General features: G+C 34.8%; 2 protein-coding genes across 4 annotated transcripts; one reads left to right on the plus strand and one right to left on the minus strand.

Moving 5' to 3' along the window:
- Window positions 1-6,295: 6,295 nt before the first annotated feature.
- Window positions 6,296-10,117, minus strand: LOC149010500 (uncharacterized). Its single transcript, XM_089164359.1, has 2 exons — window positions 9,992-10,117; window positions 6,296-6,675 (listed from the first exon to the last, which is right to left on the minus strand). The coding sequence occupies exon 2, from the start codon at window positions 6,638-6,640 to the stop codon at window positions 6,467-6,469; it is 174 nt and encodes a 57-aa protein (XP_089020485.1). The 5' UTR covers window positions 6,641-6,675; window positions 9,992-10,117; the 3' UTR covers window positions 6,296-6,466.
- A 273-nt stretch (window positions 10,118-10,390) lies between these two features.
- Window positions 10,391-18,925, plus strand: LOC149010501 (NADH dehydrogenase [ubiquinone] 1 alpha subcomplex subunit 8-A-like). Of its 3 annotated transcripts, none has more exons than XM_089161992.1 (3): window positions 10,391-10,532; window positions 10,646-10,856; window positions 18,288-18,924. In XM_089161992.1, the coding sequence occupies exons 2-3, from the start codon at window positions 10,666-10,668 to the stop codon at window positions 18,421-18,423; spliced, it is 327 nt and encodes a 108-aa protein (XP_089018118.1). In that variant the 5' UTR covers window positions 10,391-10,532; window positions 10,646-10,665; the 3' UTR covers window positions 18,424-18,924. The 3 variants fall into 3 exon arrangements, with proteins under 3 accessions (XP_089018118.1, XP_089018117.1, XP_089018119.1); XM_089161991.1 differs by having other exon boundaries at window positions 10,393-10,532; window positions 10,650-10,856; window positions 18,288-18,906; XM_089161993.1 differs by lacking the exon at window positions 10,391-10,532 and having other exon boundaries at window positions 10,650-10,856; window positions 18,288-18,925.

Here is an 18,925-nt window from a genome sequence, read left to right on the forward strand (position 1 = left end):
TTAAAGATGCTCTAAAGCCCCAGTCACAAAATGACATGATTGACTCTTGTCTTTAAGTTCAGACAAAAAAACCTCTTGTCTCAACTAATTTTAACTTGTCTTCTACAGAAAACTAAGACTACCGGTGGATCACATTCCATCAGTCATTTTATTTTATAGAAGAGCTTAGAAACTACTCCTCAATTCATTGAGGCATTTCATCATTCATCATGTGTGGGGTATTTTGTGTGACTATCTCACACGTTGCTTGACTAGCAACCATTGGTTGCCTGAGTAACTTCTGTGGAGGTGGTACATCTTCGCATTTGTGTGATTCACGATAAGTTTGATGTTTGGGAGAGTCCATGTTACACGAGGTTCAATTTCAATGTTACGTATTTAATACGCAGCATTAAGCCTGCCCCTATTACACGTGCTCGTGTTTTGAAGTCTTCTCACTCAAAATTCACATCTTCTACAACTTATTTTGCTATAGTTCCTTTAACTGATGTTGATTGACAAATACAAGCTGTATAGAGACAACAAAAATTTCTAATATCGTATAATTACTATTTTAACCAATTGATCGAAAATTTCGAACCTATTATAAATACAATTTAATTATAATAATTATATAAACTCGTAGAATACAAGACACCCAAACCTACATCCAAGTAAATTTGAAAAGCCAAAGCATTTAAAGTTACAAACTTTTGAGATGAAAATAAAAGTATAAAACCCATGAAGCCTTTCAGGTTGAAGATCTTGAATTCAAGCTTTGAATTCGAGATCTTCATTTTGGATTGTTGCATGGTTGGCTTGTAATTGATTTTGTTTGTGTTAGGGTTGAAGCTTTTGCTTTTATGAAGGCTTCCACTACATACGTACATCACGCAAGAAGGTGAATCAAATTTGTGATTCTTAATTGTGAAAAAAAAGTATATTCTTGATTGAACAACTCATTGAGAAAGCGTGCATCATGTATCATAAACTTCTATCTTTTTCACTTCTTTCCGTTTTTTTTTGTGTGTGTGAAGGGTATGAGATTGGAGGTGGAGATATTTCAATGCATGTTGACATCAAATGTATGATGTTTGCAAGGATCGTTTAAAGATTTTTGAGTTTGTGGCCCACATAAGTGGGGGGAAAATCGAAGCACTTCCCTTTAAGGACCAACTTTATTGGTGGCCCAATGCAAAAGTTACTAGCTATCTACTCTCCAAGGTGAAACTATTTGCGTTTTGTAACGGTCTTTTCTGAGAATGACGTTTTTTACTAGAATCGTTTTCTAGCGAATTTATCAAAGGATATTGGATTGAGCGCAATTTTGAATATTTGATAAAATTTATGTCAAGAATTATTGAGGCCATGAAGGCTTAAAAAAAACAATTTCCTTATGAAGGTGGGAAAGAGTTAGAAGTTATATGTGAATGAAGTTTAGGTTGAATGTCCTTTCTTGACGTGCTTTTTGTTTTTGAAAACGATAAAACAAATTAAAATTGTTTTGCAAAAAACTCTTTTTATACAAGAAAATTGGACCAATTGGTTTCTTGAAAACGAAAGAACAACCTATTTTATCAAACGTTTTTTGGCGTTATTTGACATTTTAAGAATGAAAGAATGTCAAAAGCTATTCATTGGCTCGTTATCAAAGCCTCAAAGGTGCCCTAAGGGGCTACATGGCCTCCTTGATTATTTTTTATTTATTTCTTATTTCCTTTATTCTACTTTAATTTTCTCTTTCTATGTGTGAAATATAGTATTTGGCCCCCCGCTTTTCTCAAGGATCCTAAACTTTATTCTAAAATTTTGATTCCTTTAATAACAATTTCAACTGTAAGTTTTATTATTTGGATAGTTAGAATTTTAGCCATTGATTTTTTCAGATCTAATCATAGCTATAGAATTATTTTTTTCTATTTAATTTATGAAAATTGACTGTTTTTTCCATATATAGTTAATAAACTTCAAACCCATCTTTTCTCGTACAATTTGTCGTCTACCTTATTTCTTTCATGATTTTTTAAAGTTTTAAACCATGACAAATATAATCCTACAATTTTAGCCCCTATGCTTTATTTCAAAATATTTTTAATAATTTACCTATAATTGTGTTATCTATATTTTAATGTTTCTATTAATTTATTTATATTTTTATTGTGGGTCCTATGTTCGAACATGATAAAATAATTTTGAGGTGGTGAAAAGACATTACTTCTTGCCTAACAAAGAGGTGATCTGAACTCATTATTCATCCCCCTTCCAAAGTTCAATCTTAACCACCCTTGTCCACTCTAATCGAATGGCCTTGATTATATTAAGTAAGTCAAACTTTGAAGGCGGGGACAATGGTCGCGAGTAGGGGGAGGGGAAATGGTGGTTCTGACTTAGTGTATGAAGAAGACAGGCGAGGGTTGGGTATGTGAGGGCAATTCGGTCATAATACTAAACTTAAGCACATTATGATCATTTCACTTTCAAAGTTTGATTTACTTAATAGAAAAACATTATGTTAGAGTGGATAACTCATAATTTTTGCATTGGGTTGTCATTGCCAATAATATTTGACCCTTAAAAGAGGGAGGGGGGTCTATACTTTCACCCTCACTTAAATGGGTCACCCTTAAAAAAACACTTAAGATTTTTTAATTAAATCTGAATTCTCTATCCATCAGGGTAGAAATTCATGTTTATCTAACACTTCTCTACCACACATTAGAGGAGATATCCACCTCTGAGAGTTGAAAAAATAAATCAGAAATAAGACCTCCAATGGACCTACGTGAACCTTCTTCCTAATATGTGATGGGGACGTGAACTAGGGAGCACAAACAGTCAAACACCTAGACGAGTAAAGGATCCGGACTCCTAACAATTGCATTCATGTATTAGATCCTCTCTCTTTTGGGAACTAAGGTCTTTAGCTTAGTTTATACATACTTTTACTACTCCAAAAGGGGGTAACTTTGAGCTTCAAGAAACTTGGAACTCTTGACCTCTTAGTTTTATATATAAATTGGAAATATCTTTTTCTCTCTTTTGTTGTTTCTTGTAAAAGATGATCAGGACAGTTCAATGCATGTTAAACATCAAACGTACGATGTCTCTTTCACTTTCCCGGTCACACTTGGCTAAAAAACATTTTGGTTTTTTTATTTGGAATGCTTACTTCATTCAATTGTTCCATGAGTTCCACAATTATCATATGCCCAGACTTTATTTCAGCCCCCAAAACCACTGAGATTTGTCATTTCATTCCACTTGTGTTGTGTAATTTTTTTTTTGGTAAGAAATTTCCATTAATCGAAAGAAAAAAGAAAAATAAAAAAATAAAAAACCCGCGAAACAGCCTTGACAACTGGAGAGCATAACTCCTGAAGCCAAGGAATAGAAATAGGCCAAACCGTCGTACACGGGATCGACGGGCCCTCCTTGCAAGAGCATCTGCAACTTGTGTTGTGTCATACAACCATACAAAAACAATAAAGAAAACGAGACCATAGGTTGAATTCATTAGCATAAGACCCAAATCTTGATTGGTTCATGCAACAAGATAGAACAAAAGAAAACTGAAAACCCTTTCAGAAACAAAAGAGATAGATATAACTTTTTTACGTATCTTACCTAAAATTTTTATATTTAAAGTAAAAAAAAAAAATTTGCAAAATAAAGTAAAAATTGAAAACTAAATGCATATTCTTAAATTATGTACTTGCAATAAATAACTTTATTTTATTTTCCTTAAAACTAAAAAGAGACTAATAGATCTTTCCAGTTAAGAAATCAAACAAATGTAAAATGAGATTCATAGGTCTCTCTAACCATAGCCCATAATGATTTGGTGACTAATTTATTTTCTCTTCCAACAAAACTACTTGAATTTGAAATTTTGGAAATATGATACAATTTACTTTTTATTGTTGAATCAATTTAAAAATCTAGTATTTATCAGATGTCGTGTCCCATAAATCAAGAGGTGAAACTGTTGTAAACAAAGAAATTATTATGATCAAAGAGGAGAGAAAACGTCAATGTGAATAACGCATGACAAGGATGTAAGCCAACAACGGGAAAAAATCTATCATTCTCAGCATAAGAGATTTAACTTGAATGTTAACAACCACGTGCGATAAAGAGAAGAAAGAGTGTTAACGTAGTCACATGTAATTAAGATGTAAAATGATATGGAAAAGAAGCTTCTCGTATTCTCAGGTAAGACGTTTAATGTCAATATTAACAGTCGTAGGATGATAACAACTTGAATTACAATCACTATCATCATGTAAGCATGCCTAGACCTTTGTGACAAAAAAAAAAAATTCCCATCAACATCTAAAATCCATTGGATAATTTTATATCTCTTAAAAAATATGATGATAATAGTAAAAGGCACACAAGAATACCAAAAAAAAGGTATGAGAAGACCTATCATTAAACCTCTTCCACAAACCCAAAACAAAGATATAAGTTTCCTAAGGAACTTAATTGACGAAGAACATATATCCATGATGCCACAATCACGAATGAAACTCCCTTTTTATATTAGACAGTGCCTAAGAGGAGGGTGATGCATCAAAATAAAAAATTTAAAAAATAATAAATAAATAAATAAATAAATAAATAACAAAAAAACATTTTAACAACCAAGTTTAACAGTAGACATGCAACACTAGAGGATCATGATTAGAAGTAGCTGAAGAAAGTTACTTAAGAAAGGCAAAAGGGAAAATTCCTAAGACAGTCACATTTGAAAGAAATTTACTGAATAAGATATTTAAAAAAATAAACAATCAAATGGATTCTATTTTTGAAAATAATTATCAAATCTTAAATTTTGTGATAATCTTTTTGGACCAACTAATATTCTATCATGACCTACCACCCATATTACCTTCAAGTCTTTCATTGCAAGTAATGAAACTAACAATTGATAGGAGGAATAAGAGTTACAAAAGACAGGATATTGCCAACCCTAGAATTATCAAGAGATTGAAAGAATTGGTAAATACTTCTTGCAATTTTTTATATAAAAGACTTCAGGGTAATTTAGTAGTTCATGATAGAATATTAGTTGGGTTGGAAAAATTATCACGAAAAAAATTATCAAAAAAATTATCTCATTCTCAGCATAAGAGATTTAACGTGAATGTGAGCAACCACATGCGATAAAGAGAAGAAAGAGTGTTACATGGTTACATATAATTAAGATGTAAAGCGATGTGATAAAAAAGCTTCTCATGTTCTCAGGTAGGACATTTAGTGTCAATATAAACAGTCGTAGGACGATAATATCTTGAATTACAATCACTATCATCAGTGTAATCACGCCTAGACCTTTGTGACCAAAAAAAATCCCATCAACATCTAAAATACAAGAATAATTTTATATCTCTTAAAAAATATTGTGATAATAGTGAGAGGCACAAACATTCAGAATATCAAAGAAAGGTATGAGAAGATCTATCATTAAACCTCCTTCGTCCAACCCAAAACATAGATATTCCAGTTTCTAAGGAACTTAATTGACGAAGACCATGTATGCATGAGGAGGGTGATGCATCAAAATAAAAAAATTAAAATAAATTAATAAATATATAAATAACAAAAAAACATTTTAATAGGCAAGTCAAACAGTAGGCATGCAACACTAAACGATCATGATCAGAAGTAGCTGAAGAAAGCCACTTAAGAAAGGCAAAAAGAAAATTTCCCAGGCATTGAGATTTAAAGAAAGATTACCCAATAAGATATTTAAAAAAAATAAATCTACTTCTACTTTTGAAAATAATTGTCAAATGTTAAATCTTGTGATAATTTTTAAATTTTATAACTATTTTAAAAAATAGGATTGGTTTAAGTAAATTTTTTTTAAAAATATCTTATTGAGTAAATCTTTCTTTTTGAATCTAACCATCTGGGAAATTTTCCCAAGGCAAAATTGTTAAACCTGCAACCATCACCGAGTAACAGAAGCATGTGCCAAAAGATCCCTTAATCGAACAAGGGGCATGTGTCTATTTGATGAACTAAAAGGTAATCCTATGGACTCTAATTTGTTCCATATTAAAGAAATTAAGGAATATCCATGGTCAACCCTAATAGATGGTGAAGCCATGTTCGAAAACCAAAAAAGAGAGCAAAACCACCCAATAACAGGGGCTTGCTACATTCAGGCTATATGCAATTAACCATCCCCAGGGGAATCAAGGACCTAATTAATCAATCTGCTTGATTCAGTGATGATAACCAACCTCTGGTCCAATATAAGTAAATCCAATATGGATCATTAAAAAGTGGATTGAAGCTACTAAGCAAGTAAAATGATAACTGTTCTTGAGTAAAGGTAGTTAATGTAAATGGCAACAATTAATATCCAAGACAGCAACAAGATTTGCTTCCGCAAGCTTCTTTTCATGACTCCAAAAAAGAGGGAACACATGACTAGAGGAGGGACACAGGAACCCAAATCCTAAAGGCCATTCATAATTCACTTCATCTTTTGTTCGGTGAAAAGAACATGTCGGTTCACCCGGGGATCATACTTACGGAACTCAAGCTTTTCTGTCATCTTTCGAGGGTTCTTCCTCTTCACATAACAAAATCCAGTTCCAGCAGCAGAGACGAGCCTAATAAGTATTGAACCACCTTTTGCCTTACCCATCCCTTTCAGTGAGCCACAAAATCAGCTAAGAGAATCTGCAAAATTAAGTAATAGCCAATAAAATTGTTTCCCTCCTGTAAGTGAGAAAACAACACAACAGCTCTATACATTACATAAACCACATATAGCATGTTTTCTTGTGGCTGATGAAAAGTACATTTGCAGGTCATTTAGGACCCAAAGAACAGTTTAAGAAATGCATCATGACAGAAAAAACAGAATATGCTATCCATCTTGCCATATCCTTCTGGGAACTCATGTTTCCTAAGCATTAAAGTTTCAACCAAAAAAAGAGAAGACTCAATCCCCAGTACATTTTCAGGTTTTTATAACTTAAGGCAACAAATACCATCAACTTAAGTAGCTGGTTGGTTTTTGGTTGGGGTTAACATAAAACACCCTAGCGTTCCCTTCAAGCTTTGATAAACAACGAGGAAACAGAAAGCCAAGCGCACCCACTGAAACATTTTTAAATCATACTTCAACCAAGAACCAGTTTTATAAACACCATTTATTCACAAAGAAAACCAAGAGCACTCACTGAAAGGTGCAGAAGTAAATTCTGTTTGGTTAAACAAGTGCAGAAAGAAGACTAAAGTAACTGTTAACATCTTTTAAGAGCAATTGAATTAATCAGAACATGAACAGTCATACTATAATCTAATTAAACTCTTGTGTGTGTAAGTACCTCAAGTGTTCAACATAGTTGCGTTCTACTTTTCTAATCATTAGCCATGCACCTTTATATCAATCTGTATTGCGTCATTGCATTTGTTTAAGTTGAACTTGAAAGATTATTGAACAGATGAACATCAGGATAAAGCAGCAAATGCTACGATTTTGACAATCTCTTGTGACAACACTAACATTCTAAGGAATTAAACACCCAATATATTTCCCTTAGGCATGGAAGCTAAGGGTGCGTTTGATAATGTTTCTATCCCAGTAGCATTGTTTTTTGCAAAAAAACACTTTTTGGTATTTCTGTGCTTAAAAAACGTTTTTTAAATAATTTTGAGCATTTTATAAACATGTTTCAAAAATGTTTTTCAAATATTTTCAAAACAAAAACATGTTTGACAAACTCATTCTTAGAGGTTTGTTCTAGGTGGAATTTCATTTTGAACAAGTATTGATAATTACAAAAATAACATTAACATCTAATTAACTACAAAGAATGACCATATACTTGAAATAAAGTGAAATTTAAATTTAAAGAGTTAATAACACATTCAAATTTAAAGTAAAATTTTACCTAAAAAAGTGAAATTTAAATTCTGCATAGTTATTAAACAAGACTGCATTAAGAAAAGTCTTAAATTTAAAGAGTATACAACACATTCAAATTTAAAAGTAAGTTGTAGAACAAATCTACAAAGATATTTCAGGCATACCATACCTTCTAGCCATGGCGGATCATAGACTTGAGCAAATTTCCAGATTTTAGGAGAAATTTTACGACACAAAAACAGAGATTTGGATCTGGGAAAAACCATGGCAGAAGGATCCATTAAAGGGAATATTAAGATCCTCAAATCTTAGAACAACCCAATGGATGGATGAGATACAATAGATTCCTACTGGGGATAGGAGACATCTAACAGAGCTGCAGAGCTAGAATTAGAAAGCAAACATATCAGATCAACTGAGTATCTGATTAACCCAAAATGCTGATTATCAAGCACAATAAGATAACAGAATTCTAGGTCAACCTATTGGTTAGATTCTGAGATCAAGAAATTTCCTCCTGCAGTCAGGAATCTCAAAAACAGGACAGCAGGTGTGATTCCGATCTGACATGGTGTATTGTTTAGAAAACAATGATTAAGCAATATAATACGTAGTAAGAATCTGGACTTCAATCCAAATTCCACCAATGGAATCAGGCATAGATACAACTTCTTCCAATCAAATGACCAGAAACTAATGAAATAATGGTTCACTGGATACTTACTTGGAAGCAAATAGTGAGAAAGGAAGAATAAGAATAGAGAGTAGGATATCTACTAGGAGTCAACAATCAAAACCCAGGTCAGAATCACCACAAACCCAAAGGAGGCAAAAGAGCTACTTTTCATTCAACTAAATCATTGAGGTGGGGGGCCAACAGTCCCCTTGCATATACGAAGACCAATCATAAGAAAACTTATATTTAGTGTCGAAATTAGAACTACTCTTGACCAATAGAAATTATTCTGTCTAAAACTAGGAAAAGAATTCACAACATAATAAAACACCTACTAGAAGATAAAAGGTAAAACTCTTCAAAATAGAATTAAAAAAGGCGGAGCGAATTGCACTGGCACCCCAAAATGGAGGCCTTAAAGCATTGACACCCCACTTTATGTTTAAAAAACACAGACAACCCAGAATTGGATTTTCATTGGACACACTAGTCCATTTTCTCATTAAAATTCGTTACATCATTGTTTAATTTCTTTTAATTCCAAAAAATATCCCTATCAAAATATGAAGGGAAAAAAGAATAAAAAACAATGATTTAACAGTTTCGAGTGATAAATTGGACTAATATGTCCAATGGAAAACCAATTTTAGGATGTCTGTGTTTTTCAAACATAAAGTGCGGTGTGAGGTTCTAAGGCCTCAATTTTGGGGGTGCTGGTACAATTTGCTCAAAAAGGTACGTCATTTTTGGTAGAGTTCCCCACTTGTACAAATAATTAATAACAAAAGATAAGCCAGCGACTTACCCCCACAATGAACTTACGGTAGTGAACCAACTACTGACTCAAACGCATATCCAGAAACCATTGATGTCTAAGAAACCAAATCTCTATGAGGCATTTCATCAAACACTTGACGAACATGTCCTATATACCCGTTCCCCGAGTACACTGAATCGCAAGAGAGTGAACATTTCTCCATATTTAAGACTACTGTGAAGTGAAGAAATAGCTTTATTGATCACAGAAAAAATTGTACCGGAGAAAATATAAAATGAATTACCTTCAGTTGTTGACATTACCAAAGCGTCGAAATGATATTAAAAAAGAAGAAGTATAAAAAAACAAATGGAAACGAATTAACCAGAAACTTCACTTTACAGAAGGGAGAATTCTGATTTAGGAAGACAAAGATAAAGATTTTTATAGCGATCTAGCGAGTTCATGAACAAGTATACGGTTTGCGGATTGCACATTCTTCATACCCATCCCCACCCACCAAAGAAATCAAAAAAAGAAAAAGCAACCGAAAATAATCATCTGGAAGAAAAAAGCACTGGAAACACAACAACAAAGAGAGAAGCAGAGCCAGAAAAAAATCTATCAAGCACAATATTTAGTCCGATCTCAAAAAGAGGCAGTGATAGACAAAGATTAACGAAGCTACCTTGTGAAGGAATCGAGTTTGCAGACAGGAAGAGACGACCTCAGCTGCTGTTCGAGTCGCAGAGTCGTTCAAGCATCTCCTGTAACGTTAGAAGACATAAGAAGGGTTGCGGTTCGTTTTATCGGGCACATTTTTCCTTGAATTGTTTCTGAAACAGGAAAACAACTTGAGGTGTTTTGCAAAAACTGTTTCTTGAGTGATATTTATATCCGGTTCGTTTTTCAGGCACAGAAAAACGAAGCGGTTTTTCAAACGCAATTCAGTTGGCCTTTGTCCTCAAAGCACATGAAAACAGAAAAAAATGTTTCTTGAGAGATTTTACCAAAAGCACCTTTATACAACCCCATAATTTCAAGTGTGGCGCAGGCTCAAAGCGACCAGACAGCGAGATTTTCCGAAATAAGGGCAAAGTATAACACCACCACCGAGCGCGCAAGCTAGAGCTGTAATGTGGAGTGAAACCTTGACTTCTGAAGTCTTAAAATTGGTTGGTTTTGGTTTGAGAACTGAAAACTCCAGAGCCATCAAAGGGAGAAGGAAGGTAACTAGATCCCGAACTCTAAGAATGGTTTCTTTTTCAGGTTTTCGTATGAAACTTTAACCCTAAAAATCTAAGTTTTATTGTCAATTTTGGGATTGTTGTTGATCATCGAGGTAGTGAGCAGAATTTGGAGATGGCGACGAGTACTGTCGATGCCGTTGGAGAGCCGATCCCCACTTCGTCCGTACTAATGTCGGCTTCCAAGCACATAGCAACAAAATGCAGAATGGAGAATTTGGCGTTCATCAATTGCAAAAAGAAGGACCCCAATCCAGAGAAATGCTTGGATAAGGGTCAGGAGGTTACTCGTTGTGTGCTAAGCCTGTAAACATCGAAAATCTTCTTTTTTTATCTTTTCGTTTTGTTTGCTTGTCTATCCATATTTACAGTCTTACTTGCTCCTACGATTATCTGAAACTGACATCTAAAACAGTGCCCACTTCGAAACAATTTTGTTGACGATCTCTGTTGAACTCTTAAACAAAACTCTCAAGATGACATAAAGGAAAATTTTCGTTTAATGTTTATGGTTTCTGATGAATGAATTTGATTGTACCTTAGTGGTTTCTGTGTGGCCACATCATGTGACTTGGAGGGGATACCGTTATGGTATTTGAAAGGAAGTATTCAAGCAATACCCAGATTGGCTTAAATTGCTTTTGAATTTAGATTGGGAGTTCGACTTTATTTGTGAATTGAGTTTGAATTATAGGGAACTGAATTCAGTTTTACCTTAATACGAGGCCTGTTGTTGTGAAATGGTATCTGTTTTTCATGTGGTTATCTTGTGAAACTGTACGAACATGGAATTTATTGCTGTGGATATGGGTTTCTCTTCTTCCTTGTCAATGTAACTCTGCATGTGCTGTTTGTTGTTGTTTACTAAGTTACTGCTATCTGCCTATTTTGGTGAATTTGCAGATTAGTTGCTTTCTTGGTATGTTCTTAATTTTGTTCGGTTTCTTGTGCTGCTATGTGGATTTGTATTAATTAATGATGCACCACCATGAATCCAGCTATACAATTGGAAAAGTCAAGTCTTTTTGCTGACTTAGATAATATTCCATTCTCTGCAATCGTCTCATTTTCCTTTAAGCTCAACTATCAATTTTTTTTCCCCTAAAATAGAGGTTGAACCCTATTCAAAAATTATCTTTTTTTTGTTTTTTTTTTGTTTGGGGGGGGGGGGAATACTCCTTTCATTGTGGGTTGAACTCTTATAGATGGACAATGTGAATATTCAGCTGGAGGACGCTTCATAAAGTTAATTGGTGGAAGGTTTGTTTTAGGAAGAAGGGAAAGAAGAAGAGCTTTTGACTGAAGTTGTTGGTTAGAGAATTCAGTTTCCTAACCCAGCTTGGTTCATGCTGAGATATCTAAATATTAACTCATATCCCTTCTCTGACTCCTAAAAAAGGGGATACCACTGATATCCTTACCAAATTCTTGATCTATGACCAAATATATTTACCTAGTCCAATTAAGTAAGCTCTAACTTTGATACATGGGTTGTGGTATGTCAGACTGGTGAGGAGCATCACAGCAGGATTTTGGATTTTTCCTAGGAGACATAGACAGGCAACAACATGTCACTTAATTATGGCTAGTTGATCAGTATTACATGTTTTGTTTTGTGTTGTTATTATGTTTTTATATCAGTCCTCATTTTAAGATGCAACCTTTTCTTTTTCTGTGCACTATTGCGGAGCCTTTTGTACATGAAAGAGAAGAAATGAATGGAGTCTGTTGGGAACTCCTGAGTTTTCTGCATCATAAGTGACCGCAATTCTTGGAGTGAATCAAATATAGTGTGTAGCGAAGTTGATCTTTTTCTTTCTTGTGTATCTTCTACTTCTATCCTTTCCTCTTTCAAACTCTATATCTGCATCAAACCATTCTTGTGTCTTGCTAATCTGTTGTTTTTTATTCCAACATATATCTCTTAACCTCCATTTTTATTTCCTAATAGCATTCCTTTTGTTCTTTTCAATTCTTGTTGCCCACAAGCCCCACAGAATAATACATGGTTGTTGGAATACGCGTGATTGTGAAAGATGTGTTCTCCCAAATTTCCCTTGACCCTCCTTAGCCGAGTCTCTGAGAAACCCAATTTCCCCTTCTTGCCTAGATTTAGTTGTTGCCAAATTTCTTGCCTGTTATTGTTTGTCCCTAAATTTTCAGTTTTTATCTCAATTTCAGCTTCCAAATACCTTGGATATTTTTTTAACCAACATTAAGTAGGCCTTGAGGATACAATATTTGGAGTTAGATCATGATCTAGGACTTATTCACAGCATTTTCACCTGTGGGATGGCAAAGGAATTGTAATGATATATCATGTATATCTTATTAAACTACCCTTCGGTTACTTACAATGAAGTTCTGAACATAAGATTTGTTTGTTTATTTACTGCTATACTTGTCAAGAATTTCTGCATTTATGCTGAAATATATGAGTTGGATACTGCTCAAGCTGATTGGGTCTCTGATCCTTGGTTAATTGATCTGTGTAACCAAGATTTTGAGCTTTGGTCGCGCATGAATATATAAACTTTTATCCTCCAAAAAAAAAAAGGAAGAAGAAAACTTGGCTTTGACACCAAACTTGGGGCAGGATTTATTTAGCAAATGTAGTACAAGCCTAAGGAGTATGTGAATTTTCTGTTAGCTCAAAATTCCCAATGTGTATTTGGAGAATCAGATTTAATAACTAGTAAACTATCATAAATGATGAGAATTTCTAAAATGTAATATAGAAAATTCAGTCTAGAACCATCAAAAATTTTTCAGAAGAGACTTGATGGATCATTACCTTTGTTGCCCAGCAAGTTGGGATGCTGTGATCAAGTGTTGAGTCACTAGCAAACTCAAGAATCTACATTAAACTATCCCTGTTTGATCCCCAAAATCTGTTGTTGCTTATCCATCATATTTCTGCCAACCTCCATTTTCATTTCCTAAAAGCATTCCATGTGTTATTTCAAGAACAGCACCCATAAACCCCACTAAACCATACTTGTTGGCTTGAATAGGACTGGTTATGACAAAAGATGTGTTCTCAGTTCTCACAAATTTCCCTTGAGCCTCCTTAGCCAATCTATGAGAAACCAAATTTCCTCTTCTTGCCTAGACTTGATTATTTTTTAAATTTGTTTCCAGCTGTTGCGATTCCCATAACTCCCCATTTTTCTCAACTTCACCCCCCAAATATCTTGGATATTTTTCTGCTGACAAGGAGTTCCTGATAACACAAGCTTTGGAGTTCAGTAGTGGTTTAGTACTTATTGGTATCATTTTAAGTTTTAACCGCTGGACCAGTAAAGGAAGGTACTTACCTATCATGCCTTTTTTTTTAATCAAATTCTCCTTTGGAGACTTAGCATGATACTCTGCACATATGAATTGTTCGTTTATTTATTTCTGGCTGCAGTAGTTTTGAATTTCTGCATGTATGCTGATATATAGGAATTGGATGCCCTTCTCAATCTGCCTACCTTTTGCTTAGGATGATTTTATGTTTCCCAAACCTGTCCTATACAACAGACCTTTGTCTCTGCCTTAGTTGATTAATGTGACGGCTGCCAGTAGCTTATGAGTTATTTAATTTCTCATCCCTTCAAATCCATGTGGTATTTGATTTTCTCTATGTTGCCAGTCGGCACCATTTTACTATTTCACTCATGATGGATTTCTTGGCATCTTTCACATCTCAATTGGCTTTCCCTCATATTACCACCTTTTGTATTCTTTCCCTTGAAGGGAGAAAATTGGATACTGGAACAGCTTGCTTAAGATGAAGTGCCTCTCCACAGACGGACTTTAATTTTGGAAACTAATAAAACAGCAGTGCAAGGCTTATATATGGGTGTTGCCATGCCCATTTCTTTGTCCTATTGTATGAGTATTTGACATTCCTACCTAAAGAAACATCAAAAGAAATTTCTTGCTTGGTCTTCATAGGTCATGCCAACCAGCTTGCTATATTGGTAAAGATATAAAAAGCCGTATGACAGTAGATGGATAGTGTATCCTTTAGTATGTTATTATTTTTCATTTGTTCAAGTTCTCTTACAAAGGTAAATTATCATATTTTTAAATAATGGAGTAGAACTTTCAAATACTGGTGAGCTTCATGGTAGGACTGTAGTTGGTCAATTCTCAGTTGCACTGGGGGGGGGGGGTCAGATTTTCCTAGGGAATGGTAGAACTCATTTGGAAGGATGCAGAGTCTCTTGTTATTACAGATTGTAATTGGTTCTATTTTTCACATTGTTGTCTATTGATGATTTAGTCATTTGAAAGCTAGATATTTGCAAAAGCATGTGTATGGACTACAAGTTAATTCACTTTCCCATATTCAAGGTTCAAGATCTTGCTATTGAGGGCAATCTTGCCCTTGAGAAAAACTGAAATCTCGCTCGAGTTGGCGAGATCTCGGGCGAGATATGGTAAATCTCGTGGGCACAACTTAAGTGAATTCGAGGGCCCATCTCGGGGGGTTTTAAGGGTCATGTTGGGCTCAAATTTGGTAGTTAGCCTATTTTAGGCATTCTAAACACACGAATGGCCTTATAATTTTGAGAAAACGAACTTGTGTATTAGTTCTAACTTGACCCTAAGTTTGAAATCAAATGCTACAAGAATGAACATGCAAGGTTATAAAACATGAAATATAATATAAATGAAAAGTAAGTGATAAGATACATCAAATAACTTAAAATGTTTTACATAACATAAGTACTTTTCAATCTTTTTTATTTTACTATATGAGAAAATATATTTAATGAATCCAAAAATTAAAAAATAATAATAATAACAAAAAATTAAGTTTTTTTCCATGAAAGTGTAGATAAAAGCAAGATGTTGAACATATGTTTAGTCCACACTCAAAGACCTACTCTAGAACATAGTATTTGGAACACATCAAATTTGGGAGAAATTTTCACCTTGTTTGAAGAACTCCTTCAAATGGCCTTGATTGATCTTGTTTTGTTGTTTTAGATGTGCTAAACCTTGCTTAGGAGTGTTGCAGGTGAAGATCTGGCAATAATCAAACAAAAAATAATCTTTTGGAGCTTGGTCTCGAGATAGGAGGCAAGAGGAACGAGTGAGAGTTGAGGCGAGACTAGTTTGGTGTAAAAAAAAAAAGGCCTGGGTTGGGCTGAGATCTCGGGTCAAACCGAGATCTCGACTCGACCAGATCTTTATTGAGTCGGTGGACTTTCTGGTATCAACCACCATCTCGTCTTGGCAGACGAAAAAAAGGAGATCTCAAGTGTGATCTCACAAGATCTTCTGACCATGCCCCATATGAAGCATTTGGATGCTAAGAATTCTTGGTACCTGTCAGTAATAACCACAAGTGGAACACTTTTTACCAGGAAGACCTCAAGCAGTCCTCTAGTACTAGGGTTGTCGCTTCTCATTTCTCTCTTAACAGTGATAGGAACCAAACTCTCTCATTATATAATAAGCCCAATTCACTTACCACTTGAATGTTGATAAACTTACCTTTTGGATAATAAATTTAACAATACTGTGCCAATTGAATTTGTTGGAATAACATAAAGTCAAGTAGTTTATGAGATGTAGCTTTACAAGTATTTTTAATAATTTACGTTGTTCTTTTTAATTTCTACGATGTTGCAATAATTGTAATGATGGATTTTGTTCTTTCCAATCATCTGATCGTGATTTCTTCTGGATGTTTTCCGAAATATTTTTTCTTGTTGGTTTTCTTTCTTCTTTATTTGGTCCACTCTCCTTTTCCTGGACTGCTGTGTCCCCTCTCTTTGAAATCAGGTGCTTTGAAATTCTATATACTGCCACAAGTGGAATAATTTTTGGCACTAGAAGTGGAGGAGTTTATTAACGATGTGGACTTCCATTTCATGTCATGTGTTGTTATGTCTTTTTTTTCCTAAACAGTTTACTTATCTTAGTTGACTTGGATTTCAATATTGAGTCCTAGTTCCTATTCAGACTACTGCTTACTCTTTATCTTGATTTGTTGTAAATAAGATGGCCACATGGTAGAGTGACTATTCTTAGTATTCTGAATCTATCCCGAGTTCAAGGATTCTTTCTATTCTCTATCTTTTTTTCTTCCTCATCTAGTTCTACAACAACGATTTTGGTGTTTGTTCTTCATAACATGGTATCAGAGCTCCAACTTACCTCCACCAGCATTTTCTGATGAAAAACACTGGGTCCTCTTAGATATTTCTTTGGCATGGGAGCACTATCAAGTGAGAAAGGTATTAGTCATCACAGAGAAAATATATGTTAAAACTGTTGTCTGTACTGCTAAGCTTGCTTCTAAACCAGTTGATACTCCTATGGATGCATACCAGAAGTTTGGATCAAGTTATGTCAAGGAATTTGAGGACAAACGGTGTGTTTAGTTAGGAATTATTTCTTAGGTTGTTGCTAGACCTCATATATTCTTTGCTATTGGTATTGTCAGCCGGTTATCCAATCAGCTAAGAAGATTTATTAGGAGGCAGTTTATTGTCTCTTATGGTATCTATCAGTGCTTCAGGAAATAGGCTTATTTATCATCCACATCAACATATTGTTCTGATGGCGATAGGTGGTCTTCCATTAGTTATTGCACATTATTCAGTGGGAAAATTGTAACATGGAGAAGCCAGGAGAAAATTATAGTGGCTAGACCTACTGCAGAAGCTAAATGTGGAGCAATACTCATACTAAAGCTGAGTTGGTGTAGTTAAAGTCTCTGCCTCAAGAGTTGGGCTTTCTGTTTCCTCAACCTACATTTTAGCTGCCATTTACATTGCAAGTAACCCAGTAATTTATGAAAGGAGTAAATCAATTGAAATTGATGGTTCCTTTGTGTACAATGTAGTTGGGAGGAAGTTGATTTTGACTCCATTTTTCTCTTCCATGAAAGAGTTGGTTGATCTTTTTAGTTTTTACGAGGACTTTTTTGATCCTATGTCTCTGAAAAATTGTTCCAAGTTTGGCGTGGGTGATGTATATGCTCTAGCTCTAGTGGTTGCGTTAAAAGTTCTATCAGTACCATGAGGGGAATAAGTGCCGGCAGTAGAAGTGGGGTTTCTCCTTGTCATGTTATCCATTGTAATATCTTTATTTTCTAAGGAGTTTATTTTCCTTACTTGGATTGTAATCTGAGTTGTACTCTAAATAGGAATTCCTCTTGGACTACTACTGCTCCTTTCCTGAGTTTCCTCCCCCCCCCCCCCCCTTTTTCTTCTCTCTTTTTGATTGGGTATAAATAAGATGCTGCCCATGATAAAGGGACTATTCTTAGTATATGGTGGGTTGGAATACTCTTTAATTTTCTAGTCAGTTTTTGTCTCTGGTCTTCATCATCTAGTTCTACAACATTGATCCTTAGTTGATGTTTGATATGTTCTTCATAACAAGCTGCATGCTTTTGTCTATTTGCGGGGTACACACATCCGTACTTGTACTTGAGATGTCTTCTTGAAGGCATTTCCCGAGCCTCCATGCTTCTGGCAGCTTTTGATTGCTATCCACTCAGTGCTGTCTTTGATTTTATTTATGGTAGCTGCTCTATTTTGCTGCAACTTTGGATTAACTTGTTTGGGATGTGTTCTTGTTTTATGTCGTGGTGCTGTGTTACTAGTTTTCTGTGTATAATTTCCATACTCTTTCATTATTTATCACCTAACTGTGATCCCCCCTCACCTAACCATTTTTCTGGAGAGAGTTTGGCATTTTAGAGTCATGGGTTTCCTTGGCATGCAGGTTGAAGGATCTTCATCTAAGGTGTACAAAAGAGATTGATGCTTATGCTGGTTGCATGTATTACCACACCAACGAGTTTGAATTATGCCGCAAGGAACAACAAGAATTTGAGAAAGCCTGCCCATGGAACGAGTAGTGTTAGATCCCCACAATATTTGGAATAATTGGGGACTGCATATTAAAAGCAAGCACGCTGGTTTTCTTTTTCTGTTAAATTGCTATTTTTGCAGACAAAATGCTTTCTCTTCAGAGTTCTTGTTCTTCCAGGGAAATGATTATCAGCCGGTGGTCAGGATAGTGATTCTGCTCATGCTGCAGCTAGTCTTAGGAACTGATATTTTCCAAATTTCTTCCAGAAGATTTTTGTGAGTCTCAATCACAAACCTGAGGACATTTGGCTGAAAGATGGTGTTGTGGTCTATTTCTCTTGAAATTGTGCTGACATGATTATTTTACTTGCAACATAATAAACAATGTCACAATTTGCCTCATCTGAAAACCCAGGTTATGGTTTAGGTTAGAAATTCAGAATGAGCATGTATGTGGTATTCTTGTTGGATTGAAAAGCTTAGGCATTTCTTGGGTTTCCATACACTTCAGGATGATCTGCTGACCTATGATGAGACTTAAGTAGGAAT

Source organism: Hakea prostrata, chromosome 7 (assembly GCF_041222555.1).
Source record: "Hakea prostrata isolate BN-2017 chromosome 7, UWA_Hpros_2, whole genome shotgun sequence".
Taxonomy (NCBI): domain Eukaryota; kingdom Viridiplantae; phylum Streptophyta; class Magnoliopsida; order Proteales; family Proteaceae; genus Hakea; species Hakea prostrata.

Excerpts from the sequence above, each read along its gene's own strand:
- LOC149010500 (XM_089164359.1), bottom strand. The coding sequence starts at position 6,640 with ATGGGTAAGGCAAAAGGTGGTTCAATACTTATTAGGCTCGTCTCTGCT.
- LOC149010501 (XM_089161992.1), top strand. The coding sequence starts at position 10,666 with ATGGCGACGAGTACTGTCGATGCCGTTGGAGAGCCGATCCCCACTTCG. Across the intron at positions 10,857-18,287 it reads ACTCGTTGTGTGCTAAGCCT|GTTGAAGGATCTTCATCTAA; the intron begins GTAAACATCGAA and ends CTTGGCATGCAG.